The 23,527-nt window shown below is 42.8% G+C and overlaps 1 protein-coding gene across 2 annotated transcripts; it reads left to right on the top strand.

The window, feature by feature from the left end:
• The first annotated feature begins 132 nt into the window (after positions 1 to 132).
• ddhd1b (DDHD domain containing 1b) lies at positions 133 to 22,817 on the top strand. 2 transcript variants are annotated; one of them, XM_078093959.1, is made up of 13 exons: positions 133 to 1,230; positions 3,137 to 3,313; positions 4,129 to 4,257; positions 4,823 to 4,970; positions 5,053 to 5,162; positions 5,616 to 5,722; positions 6,042 to 6,298; positions 8,148 to 8,220; positions 9,715 to 9,864; positions 11,895 to 11,959; positions 14,045 to 14,208; positions 19,519 to 19,776; positions 22,304 to 22,817. In XM_078093959.1, exons 1-13 carry the CDS (start codon positions 426 to 428, stop codon positions 22,486 to 22,488), a joined length of 2,628 nt encoding a protein of 875 aa, XP_077950085.1. In that variant the 5' UTR covers positions 133 to 425; the 3' UTR covers positions 22,489 to 22,817. The 2 variants fall into 2 exon arrangements, with proteins under 2 accessions (XP_077950085.1, XP_077950086.1); XM_078093960.1 differs by lacking the exons at positions 19,519 to 19,776; positions 22,304 to 22,817 and adding an exon at positions 15,130 to 15,550.
• The last annotated feature ends 710 nt before the right edge of the window (positions 22,818 to 23,527 follow it).

Genomic DNA, 23,527 nt, shown 5'->3' with positions numbered 1-23,527 from the left:
AGTGCTATACGCTTTAGGTATTAGCCTTTATTTTTATAACTTTAACTGCAGCTAATTCTCCCTCGTTCCTCAATAATATAGTTTATTTTGAATGTTTCAACAGGAAATGATTAGGTTTGATAATATTAACTTGATGTTATGGAGCAACCGAGATTGCCATTTTAGAGATTATTCCATCAATTGTGTTGAAGGTAACGTTAAACGTACAGGTCAAGAAAACAGGAGGTACATGAGTCGTTTAGACAGCCTGAGTTAATATCGTTTACCCTGCAGCTATAGTTATACGCGACAGCCCATTGTCGGGATCCAGATGGTAACATCTGGGTAGAAAGACGCCGCTAACCTGGTAGTCTAACGGCAGGGACATCATTGTGCGTTTTGTTATTACGCTATCTTCATGTTTTAGGAGTTCAATCGTTTGTAGCATGAGCAGCATAAACGAAAGACCAACTATCCGCCAACAGAGCTCGGAAAATAACTCAGTCAGCAGCAGCGAATGGGACATGGCGAATGATGTGTTTGTGTCCGGATACGACGACGACCCGGTGGGAGACGGTGATGTCGGCGGGCACAGGGACTTGGTCAGACACCTGCCGATATTGTCCCAGGACGGGATGGTGCTCGGCCTGCCCGGGGACGAATACGCGGGTGCGTCGTATCTGGAAATCGATCCCGACTACATCGAAAGCGACGGGAACGCGGTGACCAAAAAGCGCATAAGGTCAAACAGCTCCAGGCACCGCGGGGAGGTCGTCACCGAGCTGGGACCGGAGGAGGTCCGCTGGTTTTACAAAGAGGACAAGCGCACGTGGAAGCCGTTCGTGGGACACGACTCTTTAAAAATCGAGGTCATGTATAGGAGACTCGTTGGACAGAACCCCGACAGGCGCCCCGCCGATCCCCCGGAGGCCGAGGGGAAGGAGGCGGCCGAGGCCGACGAGATCCAGCCGAAGAGCGGAGAGGGGGACAGTCGGGGCGGAGAGGGGGACAGCGCGAGCGGAGAGGGGGACAGTCGGGGCGGAGAGGGGGACAGTCGGGGCGGAGAGGGGGACAGCGCGAGCGGAGAGGGGGACCGCGCCAGCGGCCGGGCGGAGCCGACGGCGCCGCGCGCCGCGTCGGAGGAGACGGGGGACTCGGACGCGGGCACAAGCGTGGAGGTGGTGTGCGTCCGAGGGGGGATCTATGAAGTAGATATCAGAGAGAAGGAGTGCTACCCCGTGTACTGGAACCGTAAGTCACCGCAATTCAATGATTCATCGCCATAAAAACAATGGTTACTATACTGCGACAATGAAGTAACGTTATATTAGTACTAACCTTACTCGCACCATCGGCCTCGTGTTACTCTCTCACATTTGGTTGAAAGGTAAGTCACTTAAAAGTAACCTTAAAGTTGTTATATTTAACGTTACTATTCCGCAGGATTCTACTGCCACTTGGGATCTGAAGCTGCACCCGTATAGTACTTTAAAGCCCACTACTGCAACTACCACCATACTACTACCATGACGAGATGCTTCAGCGTGTCTTTACTTTAGTGATAAGGTTACAACTATCAGTCGATTCATCAGTTGCTTCGTATGGGGTCAGATCAATCTCAATAATTGCAAATGCACACAGAAAGATTCACAAATGCGCACAGAGCAATTTACAAATATATTCAATTTACAAATACATTTCAATGCACACATAAATAAATTACGAGTTATATTTATAGTCGTAGATGTATTATTATTTTGGGGGCAATTTTTGCCCCCACTGACTGAAAACCAGGGGCATTTTATAAGAAATTGGGGTCATTTTTTTAAACTTGTGAAATAACATTTAACTTTTGTCAAAAATAATAAAAATACTTATTTGGGCTACATGTATATGCGTTTGTCATCAAATGGAAGCAATAAGACTATTAGGCAGTAGTCTACTGATTCAACGTGTTTTTTTAACCAAAATAAACAGAAAACACAAATCAGACTCATTCAAAAATATATATATCTTTGCAGTTTGTCGTGTTAAGCAATATGTAAAGCAATGTCAAACTATTTGACCCACTTTAAAATCTAGCTAAATCATTCACTCCCAATGTTATTGATAACTTGATCTTAACCATCTATACTGGCTAAAATCAAAGGTTTACTTCACAGACAATCTTTGAACACAGTAAAAAAAATCTAGTAGTCTTTTTTACTTACTATGGTCGATTATTCCAAATCACGTTTAAAAAAAAAATAGCGCCAAGGCTATGTTGTGTGAAGTTAGTAAAAATGATTGTATAGTGACTCAATAAAGTTAACATTAGCTTATGATCAGAGGTTGTCTGTATGAAAAATCCAACCACCCATCGAAAAATGGTCAAAACATTGATGTACCATGCTGTGAATGGATGGGGTCCAGTCTACATCCAGGACCTGGTCCAACCCGACATCCCAACCTGCACACTCCGCTCTGCATCTGCCAAACGGCTTGTTCCTCCTCACTGAGAGCAAAACACTCGACTAGATCACGACTAGATGGTGGAACGAGCTCTCTGATGACATCAGGACAGCAGAGAGCCTTCACATCTTTCGCCGCAAACTCAAGACACGCCTCTTCAGACTCTACCTCGACTAAAAAGACCAACAACTTGTAGCACTTAAAATTGTACTTATAATGGCTTTTATCTAGCAAGTTGTAAATTGGCTTATTTAATGAAATTGCACTTTCTGCATTCTTGTTCTTTTGAGTCTGTATCCTTATGGTTAAAATGCACTTATTGTAAGTCGCTTTGGATAACAGTCAGTCTGACCCCATCACTTCGCTCTCCCTTAGAACACGCCGCGCATTTAGAAAAAGCGTCTTTGGGTCTTTGGGATAATCAGTTTACAAAGATATAAAAACGAATCTGCACCGAGATGTTTTATATTTTTGCTTGATATATTACTATAGTTTATATATATATATATATAGGGATTTTTTTTTTATTGTGATACGCCCCTCAACACACACACACGGAACACCACCTTGATGTCTGATTTAAAAAAAAACAAAAAAAAAACTAACTTAAATTCACTGATTTTCCCTTTACATCTCTTTTACTGTTAGGAAAGTAAAAGCACTGGCTACACAACCTTTTTATACTGCATTAACGGATGTCCCTCAGAACAAGACCGTATTCCTGTGATGAGGGGCCAGTGGTTCATTGATGGAACATGGCTTCCTCTTGAGGAGGACGAGAGTGATCACATCGAGATGGAACATCTCGCTCGTTTCCGGGGGCAACAAATGAGGGACACCTATGAGATGGAGGTGGTAACCACCACAGTGGACAGCAAAGATGGTAAGAAAACAAGCCCTAGAAAGACACGTGTGCACTGTAAAAAAAAAGATCTAAATTTTACGGAAAATAACTTACGATTTCCTTTGTCAGAACGGGAGGTGCCGATCTCAGTTGGGTATTTAGCGACATGTTAAATGAGTATCTTCGTATACATATCTCTCGTGACCGTGGGTTCGCCGTACATGTTTTCTTTCTAACTTTATTGACAATCTAGCACATGGCTCTGAAGTGTCACGCATTGAGCGTGACAGTCACGCATTCCGGTCTCAAGTCACTCACTCCCACCACACATCCAAGTCCCCACGCCAAGAAATGGGACTCCGGTCCGTGTTGGTTACTCCCACTTCACTGCAGAACTTCTAGTGGTATGACTTTATTTGTGTTTGACCATAATAGTACAGGAAATATCTGTAAAATAACAGCGTTTCTCTGCAGAACTATCCCAGATATCCCAGTGTTGAAAGTGTTTGTTCGTAATAATACAGACAAAATCTATAAAATAAGTTTTTTGCTACCTTTTTTTTTTTTTTTACAGTGTGTGACTAAGATAAGTGTGTATGGAGAGAAATGTGAGTGTATATAGACATTGAAAGGGGTTAAGGTGTGTGTGTGTGTATGTGTGCGCGTGCAACTCTGCCATTCAGAACAGGGCCTCAAAACACCTTTCAGAAGGCATTGACTATGTGTACAGTCTGTATTACGACTGAAGTAAATGGTGTTCAATGCAATCTGCACACCATGATGGGAAATGGGGAATCAAGTAACTTGATTAATTGTGTCACTTGCTGTTAATCATTTATTTGCATGTCTCCCAGCTATCGACAGTCTGAAACTGAGCAGGAGTCATGTGGACTGGCACAGCGTAGACGAGGTGTACCTGTACAGCGATGCCACCACCTCCAAGATTGCACGTACCGTCACTCAGAAATTGGGCTTCTCTAAAGGTATATGGAAAATGTTACAAGACATAGACAAGAGAGGAGATCTGGATATTTTCTTAAGCCATTCCCTTATATGATACATGCTCTAGCAGCCTATATATGAAGTTAGATGTGTGTCTTTATTATGCAAAAAAAAACTGTTTTGAGATCAAATGTCTTGCATTGCAAACAAAAATCAAGTTTGTAAGTAAAAATCTATAAACTGAGAATAAATTATTTGTTAGTTTTGCTTACAAAACTAGAATTTTTGGCTGCAAAAAAAACCTTTTTCTCTCACAAAACCCTTTTTTTGGGACCACGGTTTTCTTTTTTTGAGAGCAAAACTTTTTATTTTGCAGCCCAAAATACTAGTTTAATTAAGTATATTATTCAAAACCATAGGGAACTTTACATTCACAGAAACTTCTTAAAAGGTACTATGACAACGTAGGAATTAAGTTAGAAACAATGTCAAGTGTGTTTCGTTGTGCGGGAAATTGGTTTGACCACTTTAGGTTATTCGTAGTAGTGGTTAGGTGGCCATGTCACCTAACTGACTAAACACTAGCCGACCCTCTAATGTCCTCAGCCTCCAGCAGTGGGACACGTCTCCATCGGGGTTATGTAGAAGAGGCGGCACCTGAAGACACCCCACCTGAAACCACGCACATTGTTTTTGTGGTTCATGGTATCGGCCAGAAGATGGACCAAGGCCGCATCATCAGGAATACCAGCATGTAAGATATCAATAGGTTGCAGGGGTTGCAGAGTTCATTATTATTTTTTAATAATCCCTGAAGTAATTGTTTTGACTTTTAGGATGAGAGACGCTGCCAGAAAGATGGAGGAGAAGCACTTCTCCAATCACACAACAGAGCATGTAGAGTTCTTTCCTGTGGAGTGGAGGTCAAAACTGTCTCTTGATGGAGGTTTGCGGCACCCCAGCTCATAACAACAAAGACATAATAAAAGCTTTTTAAGGAGAATGTACATTGGAGTCATAAAAAGAATCTTGTTTTGGCTGTCACGTAAAACGGCCACCATTCTACAGTAAGGTGCTTTGAGGAAAACCTAATATTTATAACGTTTTTATCATCAAGGTCTATAGAATAAATGGCCTTAATTTCTTGAAAGTACACCTCAAATACGCTACGAGTGTTTTATGCATGTTACATTCGGCTAGCAAATTTCATACATCTAGGTGAGCAAGTAACTTCATGTATGGAAGATTTTTCAAGATGTTGCACAGGTTTTATTGTCAAACATTATAACAGATATATATATATTTATGGCATATTAGAATCACTTATTTCACTGAAAAATGAAAAAGTATTAAAAAAAAGACACTTTGTTTTATATGTATTTGTATGACCTCCCTGCAGACACGGTGGACTCCATCACCCCAGACAAAGTGAGGGGTCTCAGAGAAATGCTGAACGGCAGCGCCATGGACATCATGTACTACACCAGCCCTCTGTACAGAGATGAGGTTAGACTATTGCACAGCTAAAGTTTAGCCTCGCTATGGTTTCTCAAAGGTGTGTTGCTGCATACCGTTAGTCCCATGAGCTCAAATCAACTCCACTCAGGCAAAACTAAATTGTGACCAAACTGTTCCAACATGGATCTATAGCAGTACATTATTATCCAATTCCTAAATATGAAAGAATGCATGATTAGTTAAGAATCTATAATCATCTAACAGAACCAGATATATTTGAGTCTTAGTGGCACAAGTAAAAATCGCAATACGGGCAACTACCTAACAAATGTGTGTGTTGTTCTTGTGCATCTACGGGTGAAAGTAGATCACTAGGGGATTGACTCTGGAGCTGAATCGTCTGTACACACTCTTCTGCTCACGAAACCCGGACTTTGAGAAAAATGGGAAGGTGTCCATAGTATCACACTCTCTGGGCTGCGTCATCACCTTTGATATTATGACGGGCTGGGACCCGGTGCGCTTTCATCACGAAGCAGAACTTGACCCGGAGGAAACAAAGGTTCGGTGGCCGAGTGATGAAGAGCGTCACCTTCAGGAGCAGCTTAGAGTCACGCGCCTCAGGTACTGCACAAGTTATTAAAAGCATGAAGAAATTTGATGAATATGTGTTGCCTTTCCTGTCACAACAGATTCATCCTGACACTCTAATGCTATTTAATAAAATATCATCAAGTAACTGACATTCACACACAGTAGTCACAGATAGAGGAGCTGTGATGTTAGGGTTAAAAGTCTGACAAACGGACAATTTTTATTTGAGCAATCCGCCAATCCTGACCATTGAAAGACCAATGACCATTGTCTTCTCCACTCAGTCGCCCACAGGAAGTATCCGGACATGGATCTGGTGCTGGTTTGATTTTTGACCTAAGAAACTATTATTGCACAGTCAGGACTGTAGTGGAGGGTAAACGCACGTAAATGCCGTTTACGCACCTCTGGAATTTTGGAAATAGCGTTTACGCACCTCAAAGCTCCCTGCGCCTTGTATTCTTCCGTTGGAATAATCTGAAATAAATTTGGTTTGGTGTCATTTAAAACATATTTTCATATTGTTGAACATAAACGCTGTAGTCTGAATCATTTTCATCTGCGCTGTATGACCCTTCCATCAGTGCCTTGCAGCTGGCAACACCAATCGGGATGTAAACACCCACCCACACCCCCCCCACACACACACACACACACGTTGTGGATCAGCCCGCCAATTCGGAATGGATTCATTAGTTAGGTTGACTTGAGTGTTCTCTTAATGGAGCAGGGGAAGTGTTAACTTGCAGGATGGCTTTTTTCATATTACACAGTTCAGCTGTAACACCCTGGGCCTGTTTCCAGAGGCCTTCATTTTTTTAAGGCCCTATAGAGGTCCTTGCTTTTGTCTCCCCCTCCATCCCGAAGCCTACACATACTTTTCTTTGTAGTTTATTCAATGTCAAGAAAACAATAAACACATTTATTCACGGTCATTGATTGTATATGACTTTAACTGATAACATAATGCAATATAGCCAGGACAGCCTTACAGGGTCTTTGTGTTGCGTTGCTTCGCGTCAAGGTCTGTATGATCACAAAATTCAGTTTACCGACCTCTAATGTTACCACTACAGCACTGTGTGCAGTCAATATATACACAACATGGTCCACTGGATCTAGGAACCTGACAATAAATACATGTCTTGTGTATCTACACAAGACATGTATTTATTGTCAGGCATGAAAAATGGAACCTGCGCTTATCTATTTTGATACATCCCCAAAACCTCAAACTAATCCCATCCCACAGAGACCTCTCTTGATAAAAATTAAATTGGTGGGGGAAATGTCAGAATAGGATGATTCATTCATTTGAACAGATGACAGATCATATTGTCCCAAATTCAATTTTGGACAATTTAAGGTTGTCTTGTCGTATCTATTTGAACAACTCCAAACTTTCCAAAAAATATTTAATTATTACAGATGCCTGTAAAATCATCGGTCATTACCTGGGCTTGTTCCAGCCTTTTACTAGTTTGCACTCATAATTCACTACCCAGGTAACCAGGTGGTAACCAGCATGCAGCATTCAGTTGATTTCTTGGACCCACATTATATTTATTTTAGATGATAAGATTTGATAAGGTTTATTTCTGGTTTACACATAACTTAGTCCTTGCATACGGGGTTTAGGAAAATATATTTTCAATAGAAGCCATCATCATAGAGCTACAAACTACTGTTGAACCCGTTTTATTCAATTAAACAATACTGTTAACCAGTTGCTATTGTTAGTGCTTGAGCACTTTAACACTGACACGGCAACAATGTAGCTGGTCCTTCTTGCTTGGATTGTGAACGTAGACATAGCTAAACAACCATGCAACCTTCCTTTGAGTCAATTTAATCTATTTTATATTATTCATTATTCTAGGTTAAGGGATTTGGAGAATCAGTTCCAGGGTCTGCGTACCTCGATTTGTGAAGTGCCTGCTTTAAAATTCAAGGTAAAGTTGTCATCAGCTGCTGCAAGACATTTCCTTTTCACCATGTGTCCTAGATGTGGTTAAAACCACAAAGAAAACATTGGATCACTCAAAGAGGCTGATTCAAATAGAATATTTTTCATATTCAACAACAACCATTCCAGACAACTAAAAGGTTGTAATTCTTCAAATTGAAATTTGCAAATTATAACCTCCATGTGTGTTCTAGGTTCACACTGCCAAACGTAACAAAACCTATGGTTGACCATTACAACTGATGCCAAGTGCACACACAATTAATGTGGAGGCTACAATTGTGGCGTTTTTTTAATTTATTTTAAAACACCTGATAACGTGGCCACATATATTGACATTGGTTGTTTCTGCAGGAAGTATGAATTTTAATTATTATGATTATTATAAAAATGTTTTCTAGTGGGAGGCAAGACATTTCTGACTTCTAAGTTGTATGGAATTTAATAATATTAGAAACATTCTGACTCATTACAAACTGTCTGATGCAAACTTCAAACTCTTAAAAACTCAAAAGCTTTTGGTCAGAAAAAACATCTAGTTGGACCTACAAAGTTCTAACTACAAACCCTCTGAAAAAAGTCTAAAAACCCTTTTTTATAAAGTCTAAAGACCCTCAGTCTAAAAACCCTTTTTAGACTGCAAAACGCTATGAGTGGAGGAAACCCAACACTGCCCATCACCCTGAGCATGGTGGTGGCAACATGATGCTGTGGGGATGCTTCTCTTCAGCAGGTACAGGGAAACTAGTCAGAATTATGGGATATATGGATGGAGCCAAATACAGGGCAATTCTTGAAAAAAACACGCAGTCTGCAAAAGACGTGAGACTGGGGTGGAGGTTCATCTTCTAGCAAGACAATGACCCTAAACATATAGCCAGAGCTACAATGGAAAAGGTTTAGATTAAAGCATGTTAATGTTTTAATTTGCCCAGACGGTCTCCATCCAATATGACTGAGCTTCAGCTTTTTTGCCAAGTAGAATGGACGGACGAACATTTCCATCTCTAGATGTACAAAGCTGGAGGAGACTTACTCCAAAAGGCATCTGTAATTGTGGCGAAAGGGGGTTCCAAGTATTGATTCAAGGGAGTGAATACTTATGCATCCAACAGATAAACTTTTTTGTTCTCATTATTGATTGTGTCACAATAAAAAAGGTATTGTGTAACTTAAAGTGCAATGTATGTTATTTTGGGTCAGAAATACATTTGCTAACTTCATGGATTTAGTTCATATTAATATATTGTACAATGTACAAGTTATTTGTACAGAAAAAATATTTTCTGGAGTCATTTATATATAAATCTTGAAATACCATGGTTCAAACTAAATTCTCCCTAATTTAAAATATAAGAGTTCCAGGTCAAACCACAAAACCAGTTTTTTTACTAAAAAGCCACTGATTCAAACTATAAAACCTTTAATTCCATTGAGTTCTTATTCTCCCATGTTGAATCTGGACTTTTTTTTGTGGCAGGTAGAAAACTTCTTCTGCATGGGCTCTCCTCTGGCTGTTTTCTTGGCGTTGCGTGGGATCCGGCCTGGGAACAATGGAGTACAGGACCACATCCTCCCAACATCTATCTGCAAACGCCTCTTCAACATTTTCCATCCCACAGACCCTGTGGTGAGCTACTTATCCCGCAAATGAGTGTTCTGGATTGTAAGCGTCACTTAACCGTTATGATGTTTAGAAAGGAGTAATCACTAACAAAGTATTTTTTTCACTCACTGAAAAAGTATTTGCCCCCTTCTTGGTTTCTTGTTTTTTTGCGTATTTATAACAAATGTTTCAGATCAAACTTTTTTTTTTAAAAAGAGAGTAAATACAAAATGCTGTTTTTAAATGATTCAATTTATTAATAAGGAAACTATCAAAGCCTCCCTGGCCCTCTGTGGCTATGAGTCTTTTTATCAACCTTTCTCTGCAGGATTGTTTTAAGTCATTCACATTGATTTGAATGTTTGTGGAGTATAAACGGCTGTTTAAGGTCATACCACAGCATCCCGATCAGATTTTAGTCCGGACATTTGTTTAGGCCCCTCCAAAACCTTTGTTTGGCTTCTTCTGAGACATTCAGAGATGGATCTGCTCGGGGCTTTGGATCATTGTCCTGCTGCAGTAGCTTGAAGTCACAAACAAACAGCGGGACATTCTCCTTCAGGACTTTCTGGTAAAAAGTAGAATTCATGGTTCCATCAATTATTATTGATTGATATTATTTATTATTAATTAAGTGGTCCAGGTCCTGAAGCTGAAAAGCAGCCGCAGACCATCACACTACCATCACCATGTTATATTGTTTGTATGATGTGTTTTTTATGTAATGCTCTGTTACTTTTACACCAGATGGGATGGGACGCACACCTTCCAAATAGGCAAAACAATCTTGACTATTTGAGAACTATGTGAGAGCAGCCCTTTGATAGATTTCTTCTTCAGACCCTCCCATAGACGCAAAATCTTTAGTTTATTTCTTAGCATTGAGTCACGGACACTGACCTTAACTGAGTCCTGCAGTTCTTCAAATATTGTTCTGGGGTCTTGTATGACCTCCTGGATGAGTCGTTGATGTACTCTTTGGATAACTTTGGTTGGCCGGCCCCTCCTGGGAAGGTTCACCACTGTTCGAAGTCTTTTTCATTTGTGGATGTGAGAGACCAGGGTACACATGAAGCTAGGAGAGTGGGTCAAGTGGGAAAAGTAGGGACTTTATTAACCCAATATATTTTCAAAGTAACAAAATCAAACAGTGACTAAATAAACACAACATACTTGCAATTTCAACCTAATTAAGAACTACTTCAAAACAACATGTGTGCTCTACTGCAAAAAAACAAAAACAAACACTGGTGGATTTATCCCCGAACTGCAGGTTTATATTAAGGTGGCCAGTCCATAGCTATTTGCAGGGTGTGAGGACGTTCCTCCTCTGTAGGTCTGAAGTGAGGGCTTCTGACAGTGCCCCTCTTGCATCTGCAGAATGGAACAGTCCAATTAACAAATTGACCTGTGATGACAACTTCTCAGTCGTTCGCCAGGACGATAGTGAGCTATACCCACTGACAGGAATATCAAAACTCTTAAGACTAACAATTATCTACGTGCACTCAAACAAATAAAGTGTCCCAATTCAAATAATGATACCTCACCGTCATCACCACCGGTTGACGTTATGGTTTGTTGAAGCCGCCAAAGACATAGAAATGGCCTTGTAACACTTTAGACGGATTTCAATTAATTCAGTTTAAATCACAGTTCTTTCATAATTTATCAACCGGTGGGGGGAAAAATACGCTTTCACAGAGGACCATGTAGAGGGAAAATATGCAAATAAAAAAAGAAACCAAGGAGGGGGCAAATACTTCTTCACAGCACTGTTGCAGTTATATTTTGTTATCATTTTAAATTTAAAGTCAAAGTTGAGATTTACAAGTAATATTTGAACTACCACTGAAGGGAACACTGCTGTTAAGAAGCAACTTATTTGTTTAAAGTTTTAAAAAGTTCACAATACACCATTTTTAATTCATTTTTTTTAAATGCGATAAAAAAAATTGGAAAAAGGTACTATCGCAGTCAAAATGTAACAAACCAATTATCTTCAAATAAAATGTGTAAAAATATTAAATGAACTATGCTCTTTTTTGTTTCAGGCATACAGATTGGAGCCTCTTATCTTAAAGCACTACAATAGAATTGCACCGGTTCAAATCCACTGGTAAGAAAAAGGGTAAAAAGGGTAGCATATGACATACCGTATGGAAAAAAGTTAATTTTATTTCTAATTAATGTACACTCAGCACACCATCTTTACAGAAAACAAAAATGTAGACATTTTTGCAAATTAAAAAAGAAACCCTGAAAACGGGTCATAAGTATTCAGACCCTTTTCTCAGTATTGAGTAGAAGCACCAGTTTGAGCTGGTACATCCATGAGTCTTCTTGAGAATGATGCTTTTCACACCTGGATTTGGGGATCCATGCAGATCCACTCCAGTTTCGTCAACATTGGTGGAAAGCCATTTCCAGGTCTCTCCAGAGATGCTCAATTGGGTTTAGGTCAGTGCTCTGGCTGGCCCAGTCTGACGTCCTGAGCATTCTGGATGAAGTTTTCTTCCAGCATATGTCGCATTCAGCTTTCCTTCAATTGCAACCAGTCGTCCTGTCCCTGCAGCTGAAAAAAACCCTTTAGCCTGATGCTGCCACCACCATGTTTCACTGTTGGGATTGTATTGGGGAGGTGATGAGCAGTGCCCTGTTTTCTCCACCCAAACTGCTTAGAATTAACGCCAAAAAGGTCAATCTTGGTCTCATCAGACCAGAGAATCTTATTTATCATAGTCTAAGTCCATGTGTTTTTTGGCAAACTCTATGCGGGCTTTCATAAGTCTTTCACTGAGGAGAGGCTTCAGTCGGGCCACTCTGCCATAAAGCCCTGACTGGTGGAGAGCTGCAGTGGAACATTCTCCCATCGCCCTAATGGATCTCTGGAGCTCAGCCACAGTGATATTTGGGTTCTTCTTCACCTCTCTCACCAAGGCTCTTCTCCCACGATTGCTCAGTTTGGCTGGACGGCCAGGTCTAGGAAGAGTTCTGGTCGTCCCAAACTTCTTCCATTTAAGAATTATGGAGGCCACTGTGCTCATTGGGAACCCTGAGTGCCTCAGAACTTCTTTTGTAACCTTGGCCAGATCTGTGTCCTGCCGCAATTCTGTCTCTGAGCTCCTTGGGCTGCTCCTTCGACCTCATGACTCTCATTTGCTCTGGTATGCGCTGTAAGGTCTTATATAGACAGGTGCGTGCCATTCCTAATCAAGTCCAATCAGTTTAATACAACACAGCAGGACTCCAATGAGGGAGTAAATCTATCTGAAGGAGGATCAGAAGAAATGGACAGCATGTGAGTTAAATATGAGTGTCACAGCAAAGGGTCTGAATATTTATGACCATGTGATATTTCAGTTTTTTTTTTTAATACATTTCTGTTTTTTCTGTCAAGATGGGGTGCTGAGTGTACTTTAATGAGAAATAAAATGAACTTTTTTGATTTAAGCAAATAGCTGCAATGAAACATTTTAAAGGGGTCTGAATACTTTTCGTACCCACTGTAATTCTGGTTATTCATGAATTCTCATGGGGATTTCTTTAAAACAGCAGATGCTGTGATCTCATAAAATATTTTTTGCATTATCCACAGTTGCCAAATTATCAAATTTATGTAAAACTTACTTTAATCAGGAGAGGCAAGTCAAATATTGAAAAGATAATTTCAATCATTAGACACTGAATGGATTTAAACAAAATAAATCAGCAGATAATTACTAATGCAATAAATATGATACTCCTGCCATATACAATATACCTGTTTATTATTAGAAGCATTTAGAAGCCAAGATAATTTAGCAGATTACTGAGAATAGAACAATTAAGAAACATAGAATAGACGAATCCTTCCCCTGACATACAACCACACTTACGTGATTACCCGATATGATTGATATCAGAAGACAATTAATATCGGCCATTAGTAGAAATCGGTTAAAAACGGAACGGAGTTACACAATAGATATGCACACTGGTTTTAATTATGAGTAATCTCAACATGATGCAGATTATATTAACTCTTGAGTAGAGGGAGGACAGTCGGAGAACCACTGACCGTGATATCCTTAAAAGCCCACTGGTGGACACGAGTTGCGAGATGACATGAAGGAAGAGAGTTGCCGTTAACACAAGTACAGCTGAAGACAGAGTGAGGACTACGTGTTTCTGTGGCTGAGGCTAATGTGGATGTGATGTGCAGGTACAACACCACCAGCCCAACACGGTATGATGAGATCCGACAGACGCTGCTCAACCCATCTCTCTCTGACTCAGAGAGCATTCCCAGCCCCTGCACCTCCCCAACCCAGGCCAGACGGCACTATGGAGAGTCCATCACCAGCCTTGGGAAAGCCAGTATTATGGGTAAGCACACAGTAATGTAAAAGCTAAAACAGGTCCGAGCTGAGAGAATCTGGAGCATGTAAACATGCTTTAAACCAGGGTTTCCCAATAGGTTGATCGCAATCCACCTGTCGATCGCAAAGGCAGATATATACTGGGATAAGGTATGATAAACAGGAAGGTGTTGCGTACGCACATTGATCTCATTATACAAAGATCGTCATGTTCTTTATCCTGAGACATACATCATGATGAGACACGGAGTGGCCTTCTGGAGACCGGACATACACGTCACACAGATTTCATATCCTCAGCAGTCATCTTATCTCGACTGACATGTCATATACCCAACTTATTGTACAAACGATACAGACATAGTCTTGTTTTGTCTAAACACCCCTTCTTGACATGACATTATTGCAGTTTGTATAACACATAATAAAGACACAAACAAACCTTATAAGACAGGGATGATGTCAGGCAGAGTATGTCTCTGCTGATTGGGTTTCGCAAGACAGCTTCGGTCGAATGTGGCAAAAATGATTCACTTCGCTCCATTCGTTTCGTTCGCATCCTTTGCACCGTGCCATTTGTGCTGCCAGTTGAAGATTTGCTTCATTTCGAACCATTCGCGTCAGTGCATTGACCTGGCATAGAATATATTAGATGCTTTTCGTATGAACAGACCATTAGTATGGGGTCAGATCAGTCTCAATAATTGCAAATGCAAGATTCACAAATGTGCACAGAGCAATTCACAAATATATTTGATTTACAAATGCAAACTAAACGATTTACAAATACATTTCAATGCACACATGAATAAATTGAGAGTGATATTTATATTTGTTTGCCGATCGCTTCAAATTTGTGTGTGGGCTTTTTGAGACTCGTCTGACGTGAGTAGATCCACAAATGTCTTTTTTTCATTGTCTCTACCAGACGCCATTGTTTGCTGACTTCGGACCCGTTGCATCGCAAGTTGCGTTGCTGTATTGCTGCCAGGCTCGTGGGGAGGAAGGGAGCTGCGCTTTTGTGATTGGTTGAAAATGAGGGCCACATCTGATTGGCTACAAACAACTCCATGTTAGAAAAAACGCATTTGTGCATCTGAAGTTGAACGGCAATCTAGCATCAGATTCTGCAGAAATAGCATTAATATTGGTAGTAGTAGTACTAGCTGCAGGAGTAATATTACCAGCAGGGCTGTAGTGGAGGGTAAACGCACGTAAACGCCGTTTACGCACCTCTGGAATTTGGAAATAGCGTTTACGCACCTATAAATAGCGTTTACGCACCTCAAAGTTCCCTGCGCCTTGTATTCTTCCGTTGGAATAATCCGAAATAAACTTGATGTAAAACAGCTGGGACTACGTTTCCTATTGTTGAACATATAAACGCCGTAGTCTGAATCATGTTCATCTGCGCTGTATTACGTTCTGTGAGCATCCAATCAGTGCCTTGCGGCTGCAGCAGCGACCAATCAGGATCCAGGAGGTGTGTAAACACACGTTGTGCATCAGCCCAGTGGTCCTCAACCTTTTTTACCTCACGGACCGGTTTCATGTCAGACAATATTTCGCGGACCGGTCGAGAAGGTCCGATGGGGGGGTGTAGGTGTAGTCGTCGTTGCGGACGGAACGACCGACGGGGGGGTCACCGTCTATCTGTGTCCCTCATCCCGGTGTTTTCCCCACTCCGAATTAACTCACTGGATGGACAACCTCTGGGCACCGGGAGGATTACGCACCGGACGGAGGACATCACCCTACGGGTTGGAGCGTTGCACGAGTTGCTTCATCGTCTCATCTTCCCGGGAACCATTGATCCTAGGGCACCCATGGCTGGTGCTTCATGACCCGGTGATTTCGTGGCGACAAGGAGAGTTATTGACCTGGTCCCCGGAGTGTAAGTCCAGATGTCTGAACGTCACCTGCCGAGCCACCTCGGTTGAGGCAGCCACGGCCCCCAAGACCCAGTCAGTGCCCTCCTGCTACGAAACGCTCCAGGAGGTTTTCACCAAGAAAAAAGCCACAGAACTGGCTCCCAATCAACCGTGCGATTGTGCTATCGAGTTGCTGCCGGGGGCACCGCTGCCGAAGGGTCGGATCTACGCATTGTCCCTACCCGAGTAGGAGGCCATGAACCAGTACTTCGAGGAATCCCTGCGTCAGGGCTTCATCTGCCCCTGCACGTCCCGGTCGCTTCAAGCTTCTTCTTCGTGGGTAAGAAGGATGGCGGGTTACGTCCTTGTATCGATTACCGTGCATTGAACGCCATCACAGTGAAGAACCGGTTTCCCCTGCCACTCATCCCGGCGGCCTTGGAACAGGTAGGAGGAGCACGCGTCTACACTAAACTCTACCTCCGTAGCGCGTACAACTTGGTGCGCATCCAGGAGGGCGATGAATGGAAAAAGGCATTCCTGACGGCAAGGGGGCATTACGGATATCTGGTGATTCAGTTCAGTGCTCCAGAATCTGCAGGCTAACCGGCTCTACGTAAACGCGGAGAAAAGCCTGTTCCATGTCTCAACGCTCACCTTCCTAGGATACGTGCTGTCGCCACGAGGGGTCGCCATGGACCAGGCGAAGGTAGACGTGTATGCAACTGGCCTACACCCAACACGGTCAAGGACCTCCAGCGATTCCTGGGGTTTTCCAACTATTATAGGAGATTTATCCGGAACTTCGGGGCAACAGTTGCCCCCCTTGCCCTTACGAGCCAGAAGAAGGCAATCTTCCATGGTCCGACGCGGCCTGGAGGGCGTTCAACACCCTCAAACGGCTGTTCACCTCGGCCCCCGTACTGACCCAACCGGACTCCGACCGCCAGTTCATTGTCGAGGTGGACACCTCCGAAAAAGGGGTCAGGGGTGTTCTATCCCAACGCACGGGGACCCCTCCCAAGATGCACCCATGTGTGTTCTTTTCTAAGAAACTGTCCCCGGCAGAAAGGAACTATGACGTGGGCAACCGGGAACTGCTATCCATCAAACTCACCCTTGAAGAGTGGAGGTATTGGCTAGAGGGAGCTTGACACCCCTTCGTGGTACTGACAGATCACCGTAACCTGGAGTACCTGAAAGGGGCTAAACGGCTAAATCTGCGTCAGGGCCGGTGGGCTTCCGGTTTACCGTGTCTTACCAGCCTGGAGAGAAGAATGCTAAGGCCGACGTGCTCTCACGCGTGTACGGGTCACCAGCGTCCACGACCGACCCCATCCTTCTAGCTTCATATTTCGTCGGACCTATTCACTGGGAGCTCGAGTCAGTCATCCAGGAGGCGCTGCGCACAGAACCGGTGCCACCTGACACACCTCCCAAACCGGACTTATGTCCCCCACGTCAGTGCGGCCTCAGCTCGTCGGGTGGAGTCACACAACGTTGGGATCAGGACATCCAGGCATTACCTAAACCACTGGTGGAACTCGCTAGCCTCCGACGTGCGGGACTACGTGCTCTCCTGTCCAGTCTGCGCGCGCACCCCTTTTCAGTGTGTGTTGGGGTACCAGCGCCCTTTTTTCCCCTGGGATACTATGCCAGGTCCAGTGCCGGCCATAGAGGACTGGTTCCGGCGCAGTGGCAAGGTATGTGAGACCGCCCATCGTCACCTCCGGCAGGCTGCCTGCACACAGAAGACGTTCGCAGACCGGCGACGACGGCGCACTCCCATCTACCAACCGGGTCAGCGGGTGTGGCTGTCTACAAGGGACTCGAAGCTGCGTCTGCCCTGCCGGAAGCTCTGGCCCGATACATCGGGCTGTTCAAGATCACCCATCGCATCAACCCGGTAATCTACCGACTGCTCTTACCCCAACATTACCATATCTCCTCAGCATCTCACGTGTCCCTTCTGAAGCCTGTCCATGCTATCCCTCTTCATCCATCTGGGCCGACCCCGACTCCACCTGCCCCGCTGGAGATAGATGGGGGTCCGGCATACGCTATCACGGCTGTGCTGGATTCCAAACGGCTACGAGACGGCCTCCATTACCTGGTGGATTGGGAAGGATACGGCCCTGAAAAACGGTTATGGGTCCGGGCCCGGGATGTCCTCTCCCGGGAACTAATAGAAGATTTCCATCAGGCACGTCCAGACCGCCCTGCACCTCGTCCGCACCTGCAGTCTTCAGTTGCTCGGCCGTCAGGAGCCGGCCGTGGAGGAGGGGCTCTGTGTGGTCTCAACCCCAGCGTGGCGGCAGGAGGCCGCAAGGGGGCGCCGAAGAACGCGTCCTTCGGAGCCAATCAGCGAAATTTGGAACACCCACGAGAGGAGACCTATAAGAGCAGGCCGACGCAGCGAGTGAGTTGTGAGGTATTACGAGTACGCGTCTTTGCTGATCCCTTTGTTTCTCTGCCACTGAATTCCAGTAGAACCAGTGAGCTCCCGTGTATTGACCTTCCGCCTTCTCTCGACCACGAACCTGCCTATTCCGTGGACCAGATACGTCTTTTGCCATCCCGTGTCTCCGAACCTCTGCCTGTCAGAGGTTTACAGTTTACAGTATAACAGTAGCCGGTGCAGTCGTAAAAATGAGTACTAGTCGTCAATGTTGTAGCAAGTATTAATCAGACACTAATCTCATAAAACATGTTTTATTTGTTCACACTAAGAATATAATTTTGTGAATCAAAATGTTTGCACGATGGTGTCCGGGGTTCAACTCCACCCGGTGGCCTTTCTGTGTGGAGTCCGCATGTTCTCCCTGTGTCTGCGTGGGTTCTCTCTGGGTTCTCCCACTTCCTCCAACTGGGTGAAATACATTCTGTTTGGCTCTTAAAGGAATAGATCTGCCTGTTCCGATGAATTGAATTGAATCCTGGTAAAATGGGCCGAGCGGGTCACATCCAGTTTTTTTGACAGTCATCAGGACTGATGACGTTTCACAAGAACACAAGTCCAGACAAGAGCCCATATTGAGAAACGGTTCGCATTGAGGAGTAAAGCTACAGCAAGGATGTAGATGGGCTGTTCATGCAAACTCAAGGACCCTGCGGTAATGAGACAGTTTGGTTCTGTCTAACTAACATGTAGACTGCAGGTGCCAGGGATCTAACCACCGATTGTTTGATTAAGGAGCCAGACAGGCCGAAAAGTGCATTGCGGTGGTGGTACAAGCCGTCAAGTATCTGCTTCCTGCTTGGTTGAGAATGGGATCTTAGCTTGAGGGTCAGTTAGGGAGGTGGTGATACCTGTCCGAGGGATCAGTTGATTCATGAGAACAGTTAGGTCCAAACATTTTATCATGTGATTAGTGCTGGGCTGCTCATCGAAGTTTTGGAGCATTTTACTTCACTGACTGAAATGAACGATTCTTACTGCCTCTCAGGTGCTGCCAGTCTTGGAAAGGGAATAGGAGGAATCCTGTTTTCCCGCTTTTCCCGTTCTGGTGGCCAGGTGGGAGGAGTGGAGGACGACCCATCATATCCAGAGGGCGGGACCTCTGAAGTTGAAAATGTGACTGAAGTAGACGCAGGAGCGGCTGTGGCAGAGATTGAAGAAGAGGAAAAGGAACTAGAGCAGGGAAGGGCAGAGGTCGAGCCAGCCCTGTACCAGTCCGCCTCAGCTGTCCTGGAAAACACCTCCAGTAAGTAGTATACTTTTTGTCAAACATTGGCAACTTAGGGGCAATTTTTGCCCCTAATAACTGAAATCCAAGGGTATTTTTTGTAACTTCTGAAATTTTGTTGAATTTGTTCAAAATAATAAATATACTTATTTGGGCTTAGTTTATGAGCGATAATATCAAAAAACATTAATAAGACTATTAGTAGTTGCAAAGTGTTTTCTTTCTTTTCTTCTTTTTTTGAACCAAAACAAACAGAAGTAAATATTTTTTTTCATATTTAATTTTGTTATTATTACGTTATTTTAAACTACATTTTTTCTTTCACTTTTTATTATTATTTATAATAACTTTTTTTGTTACTTTTAATCATGTTGTACCTACGTAGTTCAGGAAATACAGATATTCAAAACGAAGAACAAAAAAAATTACAGTGACCTGGTCGGAATAAAAAAAAGGACCCCAGATTTTACCACTTGGCCCAAATCCTTCCTGTGCTTTGATGTTTTCAAAGTCCATCAGGACTAAGACCTCCCGCCACACAAACAGTTTCTTCCCGTCGGCAGTCGGGCTCGGAACAGAGGCCGGTTCCCCACTGACTGACTCTGATATCGTCTCAATAGTGCGGACAGACGAGAGAGGTAGCGGCAAATTACAAATAAAAAGACGGTAGGAAGAAAAGAAAGATAGCGAAATTTGAGGAAAAGACGAGTGAGACGGACAAAGTGAGAGAAAGGGACGGGTGAGAAAAATGAGGAAGAAATGGCGCACCTGGGGCACCTGGGCTACTTTGCGGAAATTTGTTCATATTTGTAAAGGCTATTTTTTTGCCTTTGTCCTGGCTGACATCCATAGAACATTTTTGTCTGTTCTGCAAAATCATTTTATACTGTAAATGTTATGACCTATGGTGTAAAATAAAATGATATATATTTATATTATATATATTACAGTTAAATCCATAACCTGGGATATTCTAAAATCTACACACACCAGGTTTTTAACTAGCTCAGGGTTCACCAGTAGACTATAACTACAGAACTGGGGATTTGTTCAAGTGGTTGAAAGAGCACTTTGAGGAACTGTGGAGAATGCAGTCTCACACAAACAGCCTCATCCACTTTTCCTGGTTTACAAGTTTGTTCAACTTGGAGAACTTGGTTGCATGAGAAAAGGGGCGCTGGAGGGTTTGTTACATTTATCAGGACATCATGGAATTCCATCCTGGTTGTAGAAAAGTTGTAAATGGTAACTGATATACTTGTATAGAGTTGTTCTAGTCTTCCGGCCACTCAAAGAACTGTAAAACTACGTGTCATCATTCACCCAGGGGCCACCTTTCCATCCGGTTAAGTTTAAACACATTGACATGGGGGACAACCCTGCACTACCAATGGATCACAATCATTTTCCATATCCAATCAGCATTGATATCCTCTGCTCGTCATCACCGCCGTCCTGCTGCCAAAGCATGAATATACTTTATGCAACTGCCACTCACCGCCGATAGACAAGAGCTCCGCAGATGAGATTGAACGCCTGTAAGGCAATTGGTGTCCAACCGAGAGTTCATTGCACCGATCCGAGCCAATGGGTCATTAAACTGGCTACTGGTTAGCCTGAAGTAACGCAGGATGTTGCAGTCATCCAGACACACTTCTTGGAGGAGCTGGCTCTATTCACAAAGCTTTATGGGGCGGCATATGATCTCATGAACCCAAACACGACAGCGTTTGGTTCTGACGTTTTGTGTAATTTCCACAACAAGTACAGAGCAGAAATTATGGTTATTTCCATCGTGGATACCGGAAATGATAAATGTCAAGCCAAGAAGATGGTCAAATGAATTTCCTCAGGGCTCAACCGCAGATAGACAGATTCAGGAGCTCATACAGTACATCTGGAGGGAAGGTGGAATAGAGCCACATTATAAAAGGTGACATTTGAGGGAGTTTGTGCATCTGATCACAGTGCTTACCCGCGGCCTCCTTTGAAACCTTTTTGAAGGTAGGCAATGTAACGAATATCAAGGGTAGCACCAGAACACGCTGAACAGATTATATACTCTCACTGGACACTTTATTAGGTACACATTATTTTCAGGGAGCAACCGGTACTTTCTGAAGTTTTTTTGCAATGTGAATTTGCGGTTGTTTTATAATAAAGGGTTGGAAATTAAAGTTTTTTTATGCTGTTTTAAAAAAAATCCAATTCATTGATTAATCGATTATCAAAATAATTGTTAGTTGGAGCCCTAGTAAATTCTCATCAGACCAGGGAGCGTTTTCGCAATCTTCTGTTGTCCAATTTTTGTGAGCCTGTGTGAGTTATAGTCTCAGTTCCCTCACTTCTGCTGCTGCAGCCCATCTTCTTGCCACCAACACGTGGTGCGTTCAGAGATGGTATTCTACATTCCTTGGTTGAAACAAAACCCCAAAATATGAACAAAGACCACCAGGGTCAAGAGAACAACAACAGCAAAAGGGTAAACAGGGTTTTCTTATCCTGAATGCACCTGGATTCTAATCTGTCATTTCCTTTGGTCTAGTGGAACTGGAAAGACGCATCGACTTCGAGCTGAGGGAGGGCTTGGTGGAGAGCCGCTATTGGTCGGCGGTGACCTCACACACGGCCTATTGGTGCTCTTATGATGTGGCGCTGTTCCTCCTCACCTTCATGTACAGACCACAAGAGCCTTTCGAACCTGCAGAAGACAACCTTGAGATGTCATAACATGGAAACTGGACACTAGTTTGGGTCATTTCACTTTCAATCACACCTTTGTAGATATAGATTGAAAGACTCATTTAGGAAATAATGCAAATACACATTGTAAAGTCATGACAATTTAACATTTTTAAATATATTATTGGGAAATGTGAAATATTGGAAATGTAATTAATTGTGTTCGTCCTTAGCTACCTTAGATCTGTGTAGGCTATCCCCTCCTATTTACGGTTTCCAATTAGTGTTCTTCACCATCATCATGAGCCACAACTGGGCTGAATTCAAATTGTCAAATAAATGACCTCCTAATGTCTATTAAGTGGTCAAGGACAGGTCGAGGACATTAAAGTATGTAGTTATGCGACGGGAGACGCATGTTAGTGACATCAGTCAGCAACACTGAAACTACAAAACTACTGGTTTGCTTTATATTTACATATATATATAGATATACACACATATATATACATATATATACATACACACACATATACACATATATATATATGATATATATGTGTATATATATGATATATGTATGTATATGTGTATATATATTTATATATATATGTTTATGTGTATATATACAGTATGTATGTATATATATATATATATATATATATATATATATATATTATATATATATATATATTATATATATAAGAAAAACAAAACATTTTTTAATTGCAACAGTCAAGGACAATGCCAGCTGCATAATGTGACATGCGCACACTCCTGGTTACCACTCTAAACGTAAACACGTTTTTGTGGTGACCCACAAGTAACGCTGGGGAGACATTCACTAGGGGACTGTACCTTTAAGGAAAAGTTTTGGATGTGAGGTTAACGTGCTGTCTGCAGTAGTTCTCACATGTTGTTCTGAGTGTTGAAGTGGAGAGTAAAGTTGACTCGCTGACACGCATCTCCGTCTCCTGTCTCGTCACTTTACACCCTCCACATTTTGGTGACCCCGACGCTTGAACACGGCTGATCATGTCGAACAACGACGGTGGTGAGAATGCTGCTGCGGTGCCGGCCGTTGTTA

This window comes from Gasterosteus aculeatus, chromosome 18 (genome assembly GCF_964276395.1).
Source record: "Gasterosteus aculeatus chromosome 18, fGasAcu3.hap1.1, whole genome shotgun sequence".
Lineage (NCBI taxonomy): Eukaryota > Metazoa > Chordata > Actinopteri > Perciformes > Gasterosteidae > Gasterosteus > Gasterosteus aculeatus.
The sequence above is the reverse complement of the archived record's forward strand: the minus strand, read 5'-3'. Positions and strand labels throughout refer to the sequence as shown.

Bases quoted from the DNA above. Each gene is read 5' to 3' on its own strand.
- ddhd1b (XM_078093959.1), top strand. From the start codon at position 426: ATGAGCAGCATAAACGAAAGACCAACTATCCGCCAACAGAGCTCGGAA. The intron at 4,971-5,052 runs GTAAGATATCAA...TTTGACTTTTAG, and splicing joins ATCATCAGGAATACCAGCAT to GATGAGAGACGCTGCCAGAA. The intron at 5,723-6,041 runs GTTAGACTATTG...GGGTGAAAGTAG, and splicing joins GCCCTCTGTACAGAGATGAG to ATCACTAGGGGATTGACTCT.